The sequence below is a fragment of the Candoia aspera genome, chromosome 1 (genome assembly GCF_035149785.1).
Source record: "Candoia aspera isolate rCanAsp1 chromosome 1, rCanAsp1.hap2, whole genome shotgun sequence".
NCBI classification, from domain to species: domain Eukaryota; kingdom Metazoa; phylum Chordata; class Lepidosauria; order Squamata; family Boidae; genus Candoia; species Candoia aspera.
The window spans coordinates 231573579-231594245 of record NC_086153.1 but is presented as its reverse complement, the minus strand read 5'-3'; the positions used below and the strand labels follow the sequence as shown (position 1 = coordinate 231594245).

The 20667-nt window shown below is 39.8% G+C and overlaps 1 protein-coding gene across 1 annotated transcript; it reads right to left on the bottom strand.

Annotated features, from left to right (window-relative positions):
* Nucleotides 1-8404: 8404 nt before the first annotated feature.
* On the bottom strand, nucleotides 8405-9364 carry LOC134505238 (olfactory receptor 11L1-like). Its single transcript, XM_063314893.1, has one exon. The coding sequence runs from the start codon at nucleotides 9362-9364 to the stop codon at nucleotides 8405-8407; it is 960 nt and encodes a 319-aa protein (XP_063170963.1).
* Nucleotides 9365-20667: the final 11303 nt, after the last annotated feature.

Below are 20667 nucleotides of genomic sequence, written 5' to 3'. Positions count from 1 at the left end.
ATAAATTTATCGCTTACTCTATGGTTACAACATAACTCTCTTCTTTCCATAATCTATCCCATCTAATCATCAAAACCATAAATCATAAGTTCGTTTTTTCTGTTTTACACAAAAAGTCCATAAGGGATTTCCAGTCACCAATAAACGCAGACATTGTCTTTTCTCTAGTCAAAGAAGTCAATTTAGCCATCTCAGCAAATTCCATCATCTTCACCAACCATTCCTCCATTGTGGGTAGTGCCGAATCTTTCCATCTTTATGCATTCAATAATCTTGCTGCAGTTATCCTGCACAAAAACAAAGTTCTGTGACATTTTCCCAACTCTTTGTCCATCAATCCCAAAAGAAAAACCTCTGGTTTCCATTGTATATTAATCTTTAGAATCCTCTGAATCACTATCTGTATTTGAATCCAGAATTTTCTAGCTTTTTACACATCCACCAAGCATGATAAAATGTCCCTTCATGTTCACATTTCCAACATAAATTTGAAGTGCCTTTATACATTCTAGACAATTTCTCTGGTGACAAATACCAATGGTACATCATTTTATAAAAATTCTCTTTAAGATTATAACATAGTGTAAATTTCAGTTCTTTCAACCCCATGTTGATACTGGGAATTTATGCCCCAAATGAGGACAAAGCACTGTTTTTATAAAGGACTTATGGACAGATTAATAGGTCTCTCTTATGAAAATTGGTGTTTGATGGGGGATTTGGCAATTCAAGTGAGTATACCTACTTTTCTGAAAGACGTAGATCCTGGATGACTGTAAAAAGAAATTAAAAGAATTCTTTGAAAATAATTTAGGTAGAGGAGCTGATTTAAGAATGGTTTGAGATGCAAGTAAAGTTTTTATTAGAGGTTATTTTATACAACATAATAGTGAACTTAAAAAGAAGAGTCAAGAATCAAGAGAAAACACAAGCTATTTTGGACGAAATAAAGAAGAAGAATTAAAGAAATTAAAGAAATTTCCAGAGAAGTATTTCTCAATTAATCTTTTACAATGACAATCATCTATTGTTGTTGCAAAAGATTCATTTGTTTCATCTATGTTAACAGTAAGAGAAATGGAAATACATGAATTATGTAAAGCAAAAACTTTTTGAGTTTGCAAATAAACCAGGGAAGTGGCTAGCATTTGAATTACAAAAAGAAAAAGAAAAGAAAATGTTATTGAAATTAAAAGAGGGAGATACGTATTAATGGACAATGCAGTCATACAAAAAGCATTTCATCAATAGTATTCCAACTTGTATAAAAGAAGTGACATCTCTCTGGAGAAAATAGGTGAATATCTGAAGAAACAAAATTTATCAAGGATTACAGAGGAACAGAGACAGATTATGAATGGACCTCTAACAATAAGGGAAGTTTCTGAAGCCATACAGAAGCTTAAACTAGGAAAGGTGCCTGGAAATGGAATCTTCTTGTTTTAATCTATCTGTCAAAAAAAAAAGTCTTTTCTCTTATGCAAGATTATAATAGGAATTTCTTAAGAACAATTACGTCTGTATTATCAGTCTTCGGTCTTGTATTAAAATGCTGCAAACCCTGATCTCGTGTCTTCTTCCCGACAAAGTACACCAAGACATCCCTGGAACATTTCTTATTCTTGCAAATCTTGTCTTTATTCTGTATACTTTATTAATTTCTGCCTCTGTACCCTCCTCATTCCAGTCCAGAGAATTTGCTAAAGCTTTACTGACTTTTTCTCTAATATCTTCATCTAAATTCACTCTAAATCTCAAGCAAAATTCCTTCTCTCTCAATTCCAGTAAAGCCAGATTATCTAGTTCTCTTTCCAGCTCTCTGTTGATAACTTCTGTCTTACTCTCCAGAATTCCCACGTTGTCATTAATGTGTTTTACATCTCCAGTCGCATGTTTTACAGAGCTTTCCATCTTAACTTTTTTCATCTCCTCTTTCTTCTTTACAAGTCTTTGAACCATTTTTTTTTCAAAAGCTGTGAATCTAGTGATTCACCTAACTTAACATCACAAATGGCACTCTGTGGTTACAGTTGGCATCACAGTCTGGCTCATATTACCTTTATCTTTCGTTTTGTAAAATTCACCAATTGTCTGCACGCTTTAATAGTAAACAAAAAGCATTCCCATAAAGGTCTGATTCATTTGTCTGTTTTAATTCCAATTTGTTCAAAAGCACTTTCACCAAAAAAAAAATCTTTCAAAATAACTATCCCCTTTATCTGTTTTAAACTTTCTTAGATCCACTCCTTGTTAGGCTTTTTGTCAAAAGTTTTTATATCTTTAGCCCCCTTTTTTTCCTTTGTAATCCAGAAAGAATGTTGACTCACCAAGTGGAATTCTCTTATCCCGCTGCTCAGAAAATCTCTCTTTAGCTGTACATTTTAAAAATGGTTAAGAAATGAGGCCTGTGCGAACCTTGTGTCCATATAGGCTGCATTATGGCTGTGAGCTTGGTTGAAATCCCTCGACTCTCAGCTGCTCAACTCATAAGCCAATCACAAAAGCCTCAGTTCCTGCAGTCTACTCATGAGGAACAGCTGTCCGGAGTGCAAGTGGGCAATTTCACAATCTCTCCTTTATCCAGAAAGACAGCACTGACTAAGTTCACCATCTGGCCATCAATCTCTACCGCAATACCATCCCCACTCCTTCTGCTAGTCCACCATATATCCTCACTGGAAGCCGTGCCAGCAGTTATATGGATTAAGACTCCAGCTGGCAGAGGACATACTAGAGAGCACCCTTTCCCATTTGTCAGAGTTCACAGGCAAGAGGAGTCCCAAATAACATTGCAATTTGTTGCGCATCAGATTCTGCCCATGAGGACTCAAGATTATGGTAAACCTGAGTCACCGTATCAGCAAAATGCACAAGTTGGGTGGGTGGGGGGATAATTTATGTGGTGCTTATTGGATTAACAACTCCTGCACAAATCCATCTTGTGTGCCAATTGTGCCCTTGCCTGGACTGGGGGGCCCCTTCAGACAGTCACTCATGGTTTGGTCGCCTTGCGCATGCACTCTATAATGGGCCGTACATGGGGCTGCCTTTGAAAACCCCTTGAAAGCTGCATCTGGTTCAGAATGTAGTGGCTTGGGCAATTACGGGGGTACCTTGTCAGACCCATGTAGCACCTTTCTCTGTGAGCTTCACTGGTTCCCAGTAGGCTTCCAGGTCCAATTCAAGGTGCTGGTTACTACCTATAAACCCTTCATAGTATAGGGCCTGGTTATCTAAAGGACCATCTGTCTTCTGTAGCTTCTGCTCAGCTTGTAGGTTTAGGCAAAGTTGGCATACTTTAGGTCCCCTCCATTAAGCAGCATTACCTGATGGATCCTCAGAAGCCTGCCTTTTCTGTCATATCACCTACTCTCTGGAACACCATCCCCCCAAGGTACACCTGGCCCCCACACTGGCCAAGTTTAAAGATCCCTGAAAACTTGGCTTTTGCCCCAGGCCTTGGTTTAGCATGGGTGGTGGGTCCTTTGTATTTGATAGTTTTCCAATTGTTTTTTCCTCTGGCATCTGGGTTGTATTTTATTATTGTTTTACTGTTTTACCATACAGTATGCCTTCCAGAACTGTGGTAAAGCTAGGCAGCCTTAGAAATTTCTAAAATAAAATAAAATATGCTAACTAGTCTCAGTGTCTAGCAGGGTATGCACAACCTTAAATAAGCCCACTGACATTATAAGAAAGGACATTTTGTCACTCTTGTTGCTACAGTGCAGGCTCAGACATGAGCTTGTACCAGATTTACTTTTTTGTATTCCTCCACAGGTTCTCCAATACCTTTTGTGCTGCTTCATCTCCTAGGTCTTTTGTAAACCAAGAACCTCCCTAGGATTGGCCAAAAACAAGATGCCTTTGGGAGCAATCATATTAAGTGCTTTGGCTGCTTCCTGATTCCAGGAGTCAACCAGATACCCAACACAGCTGTCTGCCAGATCCTCAAGCATCTTTTGGAATCCATTTGGATCAATTAGGCACCTAGGGTAGACTATCCTAAGAGGCCCATCCACCCTGCAAATGGAATGGGCAGGGACAAGTCTCATCAGGATTAAGAAGTTATCTGACCATAAATGACTTAATGGCCTCCATATCCAGATCACACATCATCTGTTCCAAAGTCTATTTCTTCCAGTTGTTGCTCTGCAAATTCTCTCATGGCTCTATGAACTCACAAAGATTATAGACACAGCTTGAGTAGGCGAGTAGATTAACTATTGCCTGAGTTTGTTCCAGAAGTTATGCTATGGAAACCATCTGGTAGCATTTCCTCTGGAGCTGCAGAATAAGAATTGTCTATTGGTGGAAATTCCTGCCTTGTCCTGCTTCTTGGTTGTAAGGGTCCCCCCTCCATCCCAACCCAAAAATCTGGAATGCCTTGCCACTGTTCCTCTGCCTTCTCCTCCTGCTCACCAATCACTACCAGAAAGTGACTGGTTGCTTTTTAAAAACATTTTCACCTTGCTGAAATAAGCAGACATGGCAAGGAAAAAATAAGGATGGGAAAGCAGCTGGCTGCTGTTTATGACCCCTGCCATTATCCCGACAGAGCGAGTACTAACCAGCAACAATAGTCAGCAGTGGGATATGTCACGGCTGAGGTGTGGGGATGTTGGTTTCTCAGGGTCCAGCCAGCCAAACTCCAGCACACAAGAACTTTCTTCTGAATTGTTTTTCTTTTATTTGTGATATTTCAAGGTAGAAAGCAGTGGATTCTCTTTCAGCCATGCAGGGCTAGTCATGGAAGCAGCATTTTATCTCAAGCAGATATACAGATCTCTCCTACATACATCTGACTTCTGAATCAACCCTGGTATGCAGTAAAAAACAGTAAATCACTTTGTGACATTAATTGCACTTATCATTTAGTGGCTAACTTGTTCTCTCTCTGCAAAATTTCTGTTATTGTGTCAGAGCGTCTATTCTAAAATGTAGCTGAGTGCATAACTTTGCTAAATTCCCTCAGAGTTAATCAAGGGCATTAATTGTGTTTAGTAGCATGTTGATCTTCTTTCTTCCAATATTCTTCTCCTTCTGGACATCAATGCTGAGTAGACACAATCCCTTAAAGTCTGATTCTCCTTCATTTTTGTGATATTCTTCTTGATCCAGGAACCCAGCAGATTTCAGTGCTCTTCCTTCCACTCTGGAACCAGCAAATCTTCAATAGCCAATACTAGCTAAATTCAACTTGGTTTGCTAGCCATCTTTTTTTCCATCTCCCCCAAACTTCAGTGAAAGCTCTCCTGACAGCTCTTATCCATTTCTATTTTATCTCCTCCCAGCATGAGAAATTGTGTGTGTGTGAAAACTATCTGTTTCACCCCAGTTCCTTGTCAGGCTTCAGCTTATCAGCTCCAGGCAGAGTTTCTCTGTCTGGGAGACCACCTGACAAAAATGGTAAGCAATGTATAGCTTCTCTGTACTGTCACAGACCACCCCACATTTGGTGTGAAATTGCAGGAGACTGTGTGAGGAGTGAGGTCTACAGCTGTGTGGAAATGCCTATGATGCTTGTCATCTAAGCCAATAGTCCTATTGGTCAGAGATCATAGAAGCTGCAGCCCTGGATGCCTGAAAATATACCTAATTGAACAAGACTGAATTCTTACTCATACGGGAGTCCTATTCTTTTTATAAGCTTCACTGACTTTGAAAACCACAGCGATGAATAACTGCATTAAAAATATTAATCAACAAGAGAATTATAGAATTGTCTCTTTGTTATGGCTCTAAATTACAAGTCTCTAAAGAGATAGAAAAAGGAACAAATTTATTTGAGTTAACAAATTCCGCCATCTTGCTGCCAAGTAGTAATTCACAGGGGAAAGGAATAGAGAAGACTGCAAGAGAATGTAATGGCATCTTCAGACACTACTTGATAGAAATGTGCATGGCTTAGCCTTTCACCAGTTACCTATGCCAAGTCTTCCTTCATTCCTGGAAGAAATCCTTTGCCATTACTCTACACCAGAGATGTGTGCCAGCCATCCGCTCAAGGGCCACACCAGACCTTGTGCACCGTGTCAAGGATAGGGCCCTTTTTGTGAAAAGGTTTCAGGGACCAAATGAGCACCATAAGCATTTACAAGGTTCCATAATAAAGCTTTGGAGCTCCCATTTTACCCCTTGAGCTTTCCAACACCCCAAAAATGCAAAAAAGGTGGCACAAATTGTATGTGTGTGTGTGTATACACACACACACAATTTGTGCCACCTCTCTGCATTTTTTGGGGTGGTTGGAAAGCTCAAGGGATAAAATATACATATTGGTTTCCTTCTGAGCCACTTTGGCACGAACTACAAAATGGAATCTGTTTTGCCCTAACTTTATTATGGAGGGACTGTTGCTCAGTGAAAGAGCACCTGCTTTCCTTGCAGCCCTCACGCTCAGTCCCTGGCACCAGTTATTGGGGTAGCAATCATTCGCTAAATCCTCTTTGCTACATGACAGAAGAGCATACCGCTCTCCTTCCTTACAGAAGTTAAAAAAGGAAAGGACATGCAGTGTCCCCTGTGATTTGTCCAGGGCTACACTGGGTTTAGAAATCAAAATTCCAAAGCAATTACAGTATATTGTATGTTAATTTCAAATTACCATTTGCCCTGGACATACTAACCATGGCAGCCAAGCACTGCCTGAGCAGAATTTTATCATATCTTCCTTACTTTATAATTGGGAACAGTTTCCTTTATTTGCCCCAAACTGCAGACAGCTACTGATTTACAGGTAGTCCTTGTTTAGCAACTGCCTCAAACAACGACCGTTCAGTTACAACAGTGATGAAAAAGTAATTTTGTGACCAGTTCCTCACATTTATGACCTTTGCAGGTCTGTAAAGCAAAGGAAAGCTGAAGTAAGATAATAAGCACAGTTGCAGTTTCACTTCGTAACCACCTCACTTAACAACCGAGTTGCCAGTCCCAGTTGTGTTCGCTAAACAAGGACTCGTTTTATTTATTTCTTGCCTTTCTATCCCATTTTCCTTCAAGGATTTTGCCTTTCAATTTTATTCCCACAACAGTGCTATGTAATAGGTCAGGCTGAGAAAGAGTAACTAGTCCCAGAGCCAGCCCAGGGAACTTCATGGCAGAAGGGAATTTTAACCCACCTCTCGCCAGTCCTCAGATCAGCCCTTGAATCACCATTCTGTGCTGTTCTTTGCATGTACCTCTCAACTCACTCTTGTCAGGTGCAGTAATACAGCCAAAGGGATCCTGCGTTATTCCTCCCCCAGAATACAGGTTGTGAGAAAAGGCACTAACAAGGTTATATAGCCTTATTTTGCCCACCTCACTCTCTCTTCCTTCTTAACACTTCTTCAGTTAACACCCCTTTCCAAATGCAGCAGTGCTTGCATGCCCACCTTTTTAAAAATGAATACCTAAGCAATCTTTCAAAATTTCAGCTGACCTGCTGAATCCTTCTATCAGAACATTAGCATCCCTCCAATCTATAAAAATATAAACACTTACAGCCATTAACAGCAGGCAAGAATTATTCGACGGACAGTAATGGGTTGGACATTATCTTCCAACAGAGTTTTCAAACCTTTTCAGCTACAGAACCTGTTAGTTAAAAACAAATTTCCCAGACCCCCTGATAGGAGACAAAGCTTTAGTGACAGAAAATTGGTTTTGTTCAGGTAAACTCCCCACCACCGCTGCCACTCCAGTCAAAGAAACCCATCAACTTCTCGTGGAAGTCTGGGATTCTGTGAAACACGGTTTGAAGAACCCTGTTCCAGGGGAGGGCTGCACCACCTTTCGTTGGTGGTGAGCCATCCTTTGCGGTCTGAACAACAACAGTATACCTTAAAAGCTCTTACTATAACCGTCACCAGCATTTGATAAAAGGTCCATCTAGAAACAGCCACAATTATTCTGCTGGGCCGGGGGTGGACACCTACCTCTAAATTCTGCCCAAGGTTCACTACTGTTTACATTACCTGAGTATTTATATGGTTTCAACTTAAAAATTCACTCCATCCTTCTTGGTGTTCCAGAGACTGGACTGTTCTTTGTTGCACCTTTATTATATCCAAGAGAGGTATCAAGCTAATATGGGCTAAGGTTCACTGCTGTACAGATGTATTAGAAAATACCACATATTTTCTCTTCCAAGAAAAGACAGAATCTTTGTTTGGCTTTGAATTTTTGTTAGCTGTTACAACAAAAATAATTCCAACAATAATACAGGTTTAAAGACAATTCTTCTGTGTATGTCATGTGCTACTAATGCACAGCTTAAAATAATATTTTAAAATGACTGCTGTTTACAAGGACTCAACAATGTCACTTTATCGTCAGTTAAAAGCACATGCAACAGTCCTCTGTGCAGAGATGTTTATTTTCAGCAACTTTCCCTCAGTTTGTCAGTTCTGTCTGGTGAGGCTTATGACAAGCCAGTGATTGCTTTCTCTCTCTGCTTGTTCTTTACAAGGTTGAGGATCTTTTCTACAGCTCTTTTCACATCGTTGTTTCTCAGGGTGTAGATAATTGGATTCAACATTGGAGTGACAACAGCATATAGCAGAGAGACAACTTTGTCCATTTCAAAAGTCTGATCGGAATGTGGGCAAAGATATGTGAAGATTACTGTACCATAAAAGATGGTAACCACCATGAGGTGACTGGAACAGGTAGAAAAGGCCTTGTGCCTTCCCGACACAGAAGGAATATGGCAGATGGTTGAAACAATCAGCGCATACGAAGTTAACGTCAGAAGGAAAGATATGAGAACAATCACTGCTGAGACAAGGAATACCATTGTGTCAGCCATGAAAGTATTTCCAGTTGAGAGCTTAATCAAGGGCCCCGTGTCACAGAAGAAGTGGTTGATCTGGTTGCTGCTATTAAAGGGCAGCTGTGAAATGAAGGTTATGGGCAGGAAAGGGGTCAAAAAGCCAGTCAGCCAGGAACCCAAGGTGAGGCAGACACAGGCACGGCTGTCCATGAGCACTGGATATTGCAGTGGGTGACAGATGGCTAAGTACCTATCATAGGCCATGGCAGCCAAGAGAAGGAACTCTGTGGAGCCAAAGAAAAAGAAGAAATACATCTGAGTGAGGCAAGTCCAAAAGGAGATGGCACAGGATGCACTGAGGAGGTTTCCCAGTAGCTGGGGAAGAGTAACTGAGGTATAACACATCTCAAGAAACGAGAAATGGCTCAGGAAGAAGTACATGGGGAGTTGCAGGCTCACATCTATATGGAAGAGGATAATGATTAAGGCATTTCCAAGGAGTATGAAGAGATAGATGGACAGGAAAATGACAAAGGAGAGCAACTGGAACTCCTGAAGCTCAGGAAAGCCCAGCAGCATGAATTTGGGGGCTGAGGTGCCATTCAGCATATTCCTGGTCCAGTCTGCACAGCCAGCATCAAAAAGACATGGAAGAAGTAGGAGGGAAACAAAACGTGCTTGAGAATAGAGATACTGGGGGGGGAAGCATTCGTTCCTCCAATAAACACATTCAAAACATCAGTGCACTGTTTTCAACTTTATTTGATTTGAACAAAGCCACCTGAATTAACTTGGACTTGTATCTGTCTCATGGTACAAGTACAGATGTCATTCACAATATTATATACATATTAAAGTCAGTTTGGGATTTTCCACTCCTTTAGTATGCTGGATAGCTCTTGCTTACATGATGAAATCATAGCTCACTATATTCTGCCCTGTGTTCCAAAGATAGGTTTGAATTGGAGTAGCAACAAGAGCTGTTCAGCAGGACTTCAAGACTAATTGGTTTTATTTATTTATTTAGTAATCAGACTGATATCGCACTGCAATCATAAAGACTCTTAGCACTCACAGTAGTAAACAGAACACAAATACCAAACAAAATATCTTATAAATACATGTAAATTTTTTTAAAAATACATGGCATCAGACCCCAAGCCCAGCCCTCCCCAGAATAGCTGTCGTCTTCTTCTTCTAGAAAGCAGATAATGTTGGACACCAATGAAGGTCCCGGCACAATCAAAATGATTGGGTCAACTCTAATGGGAGACATGATCCTGCAGGTAATCCAGTGCTGAGAAATAAAGGGCTTTATAGGTTAAAGCCTATAAATTGTATGAATTTATGTGAATCAGCTCTAAATCAAGATAGATGGAGGTATCTACATCTCTCTGTGATACAACATAAAACCTTAGAGATTTCAGACAAAGCAAATCCTACTGGTCATCATATAACCCAAACAATTCCTTCCCTGTCTTGACATTTGTTTTTAAGTAACAGCTTTCCTCAACTACTTGGGCATGTAGACTAGTTATCCCCAACCTGATGCTTTTGAGAAGTGTTAGAATTCAGTTCCTACAGTTGGGTGCCTTCCAACCTGAGCAGCTTTGAGATGTGTGGACTTCACACTGGTCAGGAATTCTGAGAGTTGAATTCCATACATCTCAAAGTTGCTCAGCTTGGGAACATAGACCACATTGATGACGGAAGTTAAAATTAAATGCAACTGGTAAGCTCCAGGTTGAAAAATACTGGTAAGTAGACCAGACAAAGAAATAGAACTGCTGTTGCTGCTTTCTAAAGTGTATTATTCTGAGGCTAAAGAAACTATATGATAATCAGTTAACAAAGTTATATGAACTGAAAGAAACATGGATAGAAGGTAGGAAAAATCTGGAAGAACATGTATCTTCAACATTTGTACTAATAAAGGAAATTGAGGGTGGCTACTCAGATCAGCTCCAGATGGTACCCGCATTTTTGTTTATGCTACAATTCAGGAGCTATTTTATGGAATTTTAAAGCAGCCCCATGATTCTGGGAAAAGATGAAACTGCTGGAAAGAGTTGCAGCTTTGAGGGCAAATAAAGGAAGAATGTCAGCTTTGTGGAATGAAGAGCTCCCCGTCCACCTAGTCCTTAGCGTGTACACTGTGAGTCATTTGGTCCTCCAGGCCTTTACGTATTGCCCAAATCTTTTAATGTTTTCCTTAGCAGCCATAAGAATACAAAAATAAGGTAGGTTTATGCAAACATCTCATAACAAGTCAAGAACAGAGAGATAAAAGGATATCCTGTCACATACCTTAAGCAGAGTCAGTTTTCCACTTAGTAAGGTATAACTAGAGCAGAAGTGAAGCACAGTTTCTGATCTATTACAGTAGCTTCAATCCAGTCAATAAAAGATTCAAGTAACTATAATTATCAGCTCATTATCTTTGTGTTGTAGGGAAAGGTTCTGCTTACATCCTTCTTTAACCATTCTTTCTCACTTTATTACATTCAACTTGTGCTGCATGCTGCCCCTGTCAGTGATGCCTATCTGTCCAACCCACTCAAAGCAGCAATCACACAAAGGATGACCACAGCCAAATTCTGCATTCATCAAGTCATGCTTCCATCTGTCTCAGAAGGCAAACTGAACAGGTTAGTAGTTGCAGAGGCAAAAAAACCTCAGAGCTGCTGATATAACCAGCTGGGGGCCTCAGAGAGTTGCAGGATGTTGCCTGAAGATAATAAGCTCACATGGACCAATTTCCCAGTTAGCTTAATTGGAAAGTAGGTCCAGCTGGTGTAAAACTGCAGGGGTGGGGAGATGAAAAGGCTGCTTACAACTTATTGCCCCAATCTGGTGCCCTTGGCCAGAAGTTGTAGTGTTACTCCAATTGCTTTAATAGTTTGCCTGCTGAGTCATCAGCTTGCCTTTGCCTGGAAGGACTTTGATGTCCTACAGTGATATGGGCAAGTTACTTCTCATTCTGTTGCATGCCTCACATGTAGGTACAAAGCAAAATGCAACACAGCCAGTGGCTTCTGTTTCTAATCGGACATGAAATTATGGTCGCTTGCAGCTGTGATGTTACTTAACTTTATTACCTAACTTCTGTTAATAGAAGGTTGTGTGTGTGTGTATATAGAGAGAGACATTAGAAACATTACTTTTTGGGGATACAAACCAAATATCTATTTGTACATTACTATGTATTTACTTGATCTTTACTCTATGAGTACTTCATCTTGTGTCTGCCCTCACTCTTCTGGCCTTCCAGAAGAGCATTAAGACCTCGCCCTGCCAACTAGTTTGGGGATCCAAGAGTGATAGGCAGCCCTGGGGTTGTGGGTGGTTTGAAGATGCTTTCTCCAGTTTTTAGTTTTCCTCTTTTTTACTATTTTTTGTATTTTTATAACAGTTTGTTATGACTTTTTATCTGTAAGCTGCCCAGAGTCACTTTTATAGTGAGATGCGTAGTGTACAAATTAAATAAATAAATATCTCCCCTAGGCATAGCTTTGTAATAATCCATTATTTTAGAATTAGCTAACAAATATGTAAAAGGTTTTAATTTTAAAACAAGCACCTTTTCTGATCTGGCCACATCACACAAATGGCCACAGTAGAAGAAGTAGTGGAGGAAAGGGAAAAGGCCAAACTTTAAATCTCACATGAGACCACTAGATTTTGGTGAAAGTTTAAGACAACTGTATGATTTTTAAACATTTTTATTTATGGGATTGTCACAGATACCATATTACAGATCTCAGCTTTAAAATATTACAGGTGCCTGAAACTGTTTTTGCCCAAACATCTGTACAGGCTACGTAGTTAATATAGAGAATGGCTCTGAAGGACAGTGGGAAAATCTGTTACAAAGGCAACAATCAGATAAATGAGGCTTGAGCCCAGGCCAAGGAAGTAGTTTACAAAAATGCCTCAGACAACACCCCCCCCATCTCCAGTTCACATGAGGATAAAAGATAGAAGGGAAGAAGGGAAGCACATTCAAACTTGCAAGATTCTGTTACTATAACTATTCTAATAAAAGTAGCTTTAGGTCTAGGTGGTGTCTATTTCTTAGTCTGATCTATTTTATAGGACTGACAGCTTATCATCTGAATTCTTGTAGCATCTCATTTTAAAAAGTTATACATAGTTACATCAGTCCTTGCCTTTATTTTGGTTCTGTTCTTACATTCGGAGATGTGGGTATTTTTTTCAGAGTAGTCCAAACTAGGCTTTGTAAAAACAAATGAAAAGAACCTTGGAAGTCATAACTAACTGGCCTGGTCTGTGCACTTTTTTTTTCCTATGGTGGAAACATTGTATTATGTTTGGCTTACTTGCTGTAGAAGAGAGGCTTCTGCATAACTATTGAATATTTGGTCACCCTGATTGCAACAAATGGATTTATTATTATGTTTTCTGCAGTGTTCTGCAATGAATATTCCATGAACAAATGAATATTATTCTTCTCTGATGGCTGAGAATGTGTCTCCAGTTTCCCACAGCTTTTAATTGCATGAAGCCAGCTGGCAGGCTGAACTGAGAAAGACTGAAAGGAAACATTGCAGGCATGGCGATTTCATACTAGAGGTTGCTGGGACTAAAGAATTCTTCAGGTGAGCTGCTCTTTCAGGGAGACAGATGTGGGCTTAGTAGCTGCACTGTGGATGGAGACAGATGGACCTGTTGTCTATTACTTACACCCAGCACAAGTAATGGAAAGAGACATTGGGAGATGTAATCCAAAATATCCAGAGCTAGAGGTAGGAGATGAGGGAAGAGTGGCAATGGTAGCTAAGCCAAAGGTGGCAAAGAAGCTACACATTATTAGAGATGAACTGCAGAAAGGACTTGAGTGTAGTTTGGCCCAGAAGAGAATATGGCGGGTGGATCACATTTGCTGATCTTCATGAACTGAAAATATTTGAAGACCTGCACCAAAGTTATGACCTCTGCTAGAATCACCACCTGAAGTATGGACAGATTCTATTTTTGAGTTATTATGATTAAGAAGCAGGAAGTATAGTCCCTATAAGCCTATGCTTATTTAAAATGGCAGCATACAAACATAAAATTCCAGCTGCCAACTGCAAGAGGCAGTTCTCACACAGCCAGGGAACAACACAGGCTAGCAAACTGGATGGTTACAAAAACAGCTGGAGACAAGCCAGCCTATCTGCCCAAAAGAGGAGACTGAGTCCGTTACATTGGGCAGGAAGGAAAGCAAAACGTAAGAGTATGAACTTTGTGTCTTTATACAGGGCTTGTTCTTGAATCACTGTAGTTGCTGATTTGTTGTTATGGTTTCCTACTTTTTAAAATAAATATTACTACTTTTATTTGGGGATTTCTTGTGAGTTGGCCAATGTGGTTCATTCCTGCCTGTCGGATGAAGCCTGACGCCATTTGCCAGTTATCATTATAGTGAATTAGACAAATCAAACACCACCCTGAAACAAATTGATAGGAACAAAAAGACAGAAACCCAACTGAACTCAGTGCATTGGAGAAGGGAGCTAGAAGCTGATGAAATATGCTGATGAAAGATGAACTGAAAGAACCGAATTTTGCAAATCTTTCAAGGCTCAGCAGAATGAAATGACTAATTGTAGCAGGATGCTCCCTGACAAGCATTTCCTGTGCTATTGGTGTTGAGAAGAAAGGTAGTTGGGGTGTCTCAATTGTGAGTAAGGCAATGGAAGCATCAGCAGCCATTCCACTTATTAACTGCACACCAAATATGGTCTGACAGACTCATGGTTTATCCCTTCCTTCCTGAGTCTGATTTCAGCCATAGATATTAGTTAACAGAACAATTCCTCTCTTGGCTAACAGCAGCATGATAGCAGAATCATCCTTTGGAGAATATGTCTTTGCAAGAAGGCACGAGTGACACCTTATGCACTTCATTCCTATCTTTGTCCCAATTTAAAGAGATGAAATTCTGTACTGTAGAATTGGTCATTCTTTTTAAAAAGTTCATAGGTTGCATTACCAGATTCATCATCAGGCAAAAAAGTTCAGAGGAAAAATTTAAAGAGATATCTCAAAAGCTATTTGTCTCATTGCCAAGAAATGTTTTCTTAAGAACGGAAATGGGGAAAAGTGATTCTACACAGGTGTTTTATCCCATCCCTATGATAATTGCCTCACTTACAGAACACAAGGCCCATGCTCCAGTGCATTCTCCTAGTGCTATTTCCCCACAAATATCCTCTCTTTCTTGCTGGCTGCCTAAAAGACCCATCATGAAAATAGCTGCACTACTAAGTATTTATTCAAAATCTATAGTACTATAAGTCTTAATGACAGTATGCTGCTAGGGGAAGGGCATTCAACACTATTTGTACAACCACGGGAAATCTAGCTAGGAGTTTGCTGTCAGCTTTGTGAAACTAATGAATTACCAAATTATCTAGATTGGGTTCTCTCATTAGATGGTGAAATTGACTACAGAATGGGCCAAGTGCCCTGGGAACAATACAAGGGAGCACTCCCAAACTCTCCTTACACAAGCAATGGGTGGGTAGGATAGGATGATGCCTTTAAAAAATTCTCTATCAGATATGGAGGCCTGAAGGAACAGTGGGGCAACCAGACAAAATATATAAACAATTAAACATGACAGCATCTGGAAACAGGGGAATGGATTACAAAAACATGGGGCCTTTCTTGCCTCTCCTTTCCTCTCCAGTTATGGACTTGCACGTAGTTTTTAATTAGCAGTGGGAATACTTTTTTTCCCCCAGGAATTGTTCTTGTAACCTCAAGGTTCTATCAATACTGCAATGCTTTTTATCTGAACAGGAAGATGCTAACAATTATATATAATATAAAACAATTCTAATAAGTGAGATGGATATAGATAGATAGATAGATAGATAGATAGATCTGATTTCAAGACCTGAGGGCTCCTCTTCTTTGCCCCTGAGGCTGATCCTTACTTCCTGCTTGCTCCAATGTGAGAATGTGCCACCTACATGTTGGGAGGGCAGGAGCGCGTCATATTCTCTTCAGCCAGCCCCTAGGCTGTAGTGACGGTGGTTGCACCTGAGATTTCTGGCCCTGCATTGAAAGTCATGCTTTCCTTCTCCATCAATACCAGCCGGGCACCCCAGTCCACTTGCTGCATGTCACTCAGTCTCACACAAATGCCTCCATTCCAGTTAGCTGGGGTGGACCTCTCAACTCCTCATCCCCATCCCTGCTCTTTGCCTTCAGCAGTCATTATATAGTGCAGGGTTTCTCGACCAGGATTCCGTGGCACCCTTGGGTTCTGCAAGAGGTCACTAGGGGTTCCCTGGGAAATCACGATTTATTTAAAAAATTATTTCAAATTCAGGCAGCTTCATATTAAAGAGGTCGGTTTCATTCTTTAGTTTTAGTTTAAGAACACTTAGTGCATATATACTGGCCTACCCATGAAATGAATATAATAATTGTGTAACCCTTTTAGGGGGAGATGGGCAGTGATATAAATTGGAAAAATAAATAAATAAATAAATAAATAAATAAATAAATAAATGCTTGTGGCCTATATTTGAGCCTGAATGTGCAGAGGTCCTGAGACCTGAAAAACATTTCAAGGGTTCTTCCAGGGTCCAAAAGTTGAGAAAGGCTGATATAGTATGCTGCTAGATTGGAACTTTTTTTTCAGGGTCAGTAGTGGAATGATGAAATTTTGGTCCTTTTTTTCTTTTTCTCCTAAGAGGATGAAATAGGTAAGAGTTCTGCCAGGTTTTCTCCCCTCGCCCAAAGGTAAAAAAGAACTGTCAGACTTGTTTTTATTTTGCTTTCTGCTAGTCCTCAACAGTCCTGCCCACAAAAGGGAAAACAATTGGCACCTGCTGTTCTGGCAGGGGTGGAAAGGGGCAAGAAGCAAGGGAACCCATCAATTAGAGTCCAGGTAGAACAGAAGAACGGCTAGAAACCTGGAAAGGGATCAGTCAAACTGGCCTCATTTCTGGCCAATTTACGCATTAGATACAGACAGCTGGACTTGAAGCCTGCAGTATGGTTAGTTGCTTGCACAATTTTAAGAGTTCATAGTCTGCTTCTTGTCCTTTTTTGCTGTTTTGCTTCATTTTGCAACTTTCCTTCAATTTTGCTTTAGGCTGTTTTACCTTTTGTTTTCTCCCTCCTTTGTCCTTCTTTTTTACTCCATGCCCACTAGTTTTTCAGCTCATGTTCTGCTAGATTCATTCCAAACTCCTTCTAATTTTCACAAATACACCAAAACTCTAGAAGCATTTTACTACCATTTAAGGAAAGATTAATGGCTTTGCTGGATTTTTAAAATGTTCTCCTGCTTCTTGCATGTTTACCTTTCACAAATAATGGTAAAACGTGAAAGCCTTGTTAGCATCTCCTTTGATTGCCAGAGCAAGCAAACATCATCTTTCTTGCCCCGGAGAAAAAGAAATATTCCATACTTCCCTTTCCATATTTTCCCTCCTACTTCACATCAGGCAAACATTTATTAAAAACAAAACAAAACCTCCCTTGGCATTTTAAGGCTGATTCCCAAGAAAACCAGAGAGCCAGTTGGTCTAGTGGTAAAGGTGCTGGGCTAGAAACCAGGAGTCTGTGAGTTCTAGTCCCACCTTAGGCTGGGTGACCTTGGGCCAGTCACTCACTCTCAGCCCAACCCACCTCACAGGGTAGCTGTTGTGGGGAGAGGAGGAGGAGGAGGAGGGAGGAGTATTAGGTATGTTCGCCGCCTTGAGTTACTTATAAAAATAATAAAGGTGGGATAAAAATAAATAACCAAAGGTTGACTCTGGAGAAATGCAAAGATATGCCTTCCTCCCCATCCCCTCAAATCAACACAACAAAGATGAAAGAAAAGGTATTACTCAAAATGTTATATTTTTCTATTGAGTTGCAAGTAAAACAGAAAAGCTCAGTGAACTGAGAAGAAAGATAGATCATTATTTCTGTATAATAATTCTCCTCTGGGTAATACTGCTACTGATCCAGCTTTTATTAACTTCAGAAAAGTGCTGTGAAGAGTGTGAATGTGTGTCAATATGCAGCAGAAGCTTGCAATGATCATAGCAATGTGTGTGTGTATACACACACACACACACGAAGTGGTCTGCATTTTGCAGGATTCTCTTCAAAGATCTACAAAAACATAGGCATCTTATTGTTACAGCTGCAGTTCAGATTAGTAAGATATCTCAGGGATGCCAATATTTATCAGAAAAAGGTTCCCTTGGCAGGAAGTCACTAGAGAGACACAGATTCTTGATCCTTATCAGATTCTTAAAAATAAACTCTCCCTAAAGTTGAGCTTGGTTCCTAATGAGGTTTTCAACACATCCATGCAGGTGGCTTGGCTATGAATGTTTTTTGACTTCTCAGTCTATCACCCTGGAATTTTCTGGTGGTTTCCCATCTAAGTACTAACCAAGTCTGACCTTCTTAATTTCTGAGATCAGCCAAGGACAACTTGGGACACTGCAATAAAATTATGTACATGGAACACGGTCTGCTCTTTGTTCTCTTTAAGATCTAGTTTCAGCACAAAACTTCCTTCTTGATACACAGATCCCCAGGCACCATAGATGGTGAAACAGTCCTGGGGGGGAAATTTTAATCTTATTTAAAATTGTAGATATGCATGGCTTTTTCCAAAAGGACACATCCATGCCCTATGGGGCTTAGGAATTGGTTTGAAGACCATAAAAAGACAGGAAAAGGGGGAAAAGTCCACATATTCATACTGATGAAACTCAGGAACAGCTGTATCAATAACACATGGGGAGGGAATGTGGACTAAACCAGTTTATGTTGTCACTCATGGAATATATTCATGTGAGAGGGGCAATTAGTCAGAATCACCCTTGATGTATTAAATTACAAGTCTGAACTATCACCTCAAAGGATCATCACCTTCTTTATCTGATGCCAAACTATAAATTCCCATTGAGCCTAATGATTCCATGGAAATTATTCTGAAGGAGAACTGCATGTAGTAACTCTTAAGATCTTTGGAGCCTTAATTTCTGAGGAACTCCTTAGAGAATCAAAGATGCTTTACAAAACACAGAAATGCTTATTAAAAGAATCTATTCAAAAAGTATTCCAGCTACATTCTGTGGTGTCAATCCGTGTCAGTACACTGCATGAATCTCGGAGCTGGAGAATGCAGTCAATAGCACATTGACTTGCAAGGTAACCTCTAAATTAGAAGTCTTAGTTTGCAATAGAAGAACATAAGTATGCTTGGGATAAATGTTGGTTGCACTTGTGCCATACCAGCCAACTGGGTCAAAATAGATTTTAAAAAATCATTTCAGCAGAACAGTATGATTTTACATGTTTCTTTGATGTTGCAACTGTTTAATAAGAGTAAAAAAATTTGTCTGCATACATTTTTCTTGTCAACAGTAAATTCAATTGGAAAGTCAAAATGCAATTCTGCCAAAAGTAGTTAATTTACACTTACTTCTTCACAATCTGTCTTGCTAGTGTGGTGGGATTGTTAATTTTCTTCAAACAAAAGAAAATACAAGTTTGAGTTTATTCAAGAACATTTGCAAGAGTTCAGTTTTAGAAAAATCCTTCTAAGACAGAATCTTAGAAGGAATATACAAAGTAATAGATAAGAGGTGCTTTTCTTGTAGAAGCAAGAACCATTCCATGAAGCATTAATGAAAAAGACAAATGCCAAAGGAATGAGTCATCTGCAAACAGGTCTATCTTTTGGGGAAGGGCAGGGTGAAGTGGGGAGAGACCAAGCTATGCATTGCCAGATAATGCAGAGTAAATTCCAATAAAATCCAGTAGAATCAGGATGTAGTAATTTATGGAGCCTATTATGCACCATATTTAGAGAAAAATCTCCTAAATGTAAGAACAGCCATAAGGTGGGGGTATAAGATTATTTCCAAAGAAAACTACTGCTTGATTTATCAAGATGAAAAAATGATCAGGAAGGGATCTTTGGAACAAGATTGTCTTTACCAAGTTTCACACTTAACACAGGAATTGAACAACATGAAAGAATACTTTCATAAAGACTGCTTAAATTTTGGCATAGGGGGTTTGGGCACGGAAGTAGTTCAGAATTAATGAAAGGAACTTTGTCTGAGGAATTATTAATTAATCCACATGTGCCTGTAATTAAATTCAACTTGAGCCATCTAATGTCTGTCTAAGGAAAAATGGTGAAAAGCTGCTCTGGAATTAATCCATTCAGATGTATGTAGGCCTTTTAAAATAAAACCCTCCAAAAAACAGGTCTACATCCTCTAAAAATTATTGATGATTCTTCAGAGTATTTTTCACCCACCTTCTAAAATGGAAGAGTGACGTATTCAAAGCTCAAAGAGCATATTTCACAAGTGTGAAATCCCCTTGGAAGAAAAGCTAACGCTCTGGGCACTAATAATGGAGCAAATATACAGAAAAGGGAGCAGTATCTGAGAACAGGGAATCAGACGTACCGTAAGAAAACAATTCCTTTTATCCCGGAACAAAATTGTGAGTAGCAGGCAATAATAAAAAGCTATTGCAAATGATTAGAAACATCCTTCAATAAGCTTGACTGCCGAAGCAATACTGGGGAATTGGGAGCAATTCTTGCAATACTGGGGAGAAGCAGTCAACACTGTAACTTATTTACAGAACAGACTGCCCATAAAAGGCAAAGAGGCAAAGCTATTTGAAATTGAATATAAAGCATAATAAAGTGTGCAGATCAAAGACATGTCCTTATGTACCAAAAGTGAAAAGAAGCAAACTAAATTGCAGACGTGAAGAGGAAAGTTTCACTGGGTATGACATAGGTTGCAAAGGATACAGAATTCTTGATCCTGTGGGAAGTTTAAATATGGCAGGGAGTTGCCAGACTTGAATCTTCCCAGCCAGTCAGAACATCTCATGAAGGTCTGTGAAGAGTC

What these genes read in the sequence shown, in the direction of transcription:
- LOC134505238 (XM_063314893.1), bottom strand. Translation starts at nt 9,364, where the DNA reads ATGCTGAATGGCACCTCAGCCCCCAAATTCATGCTGCTGGGCTTTCCT.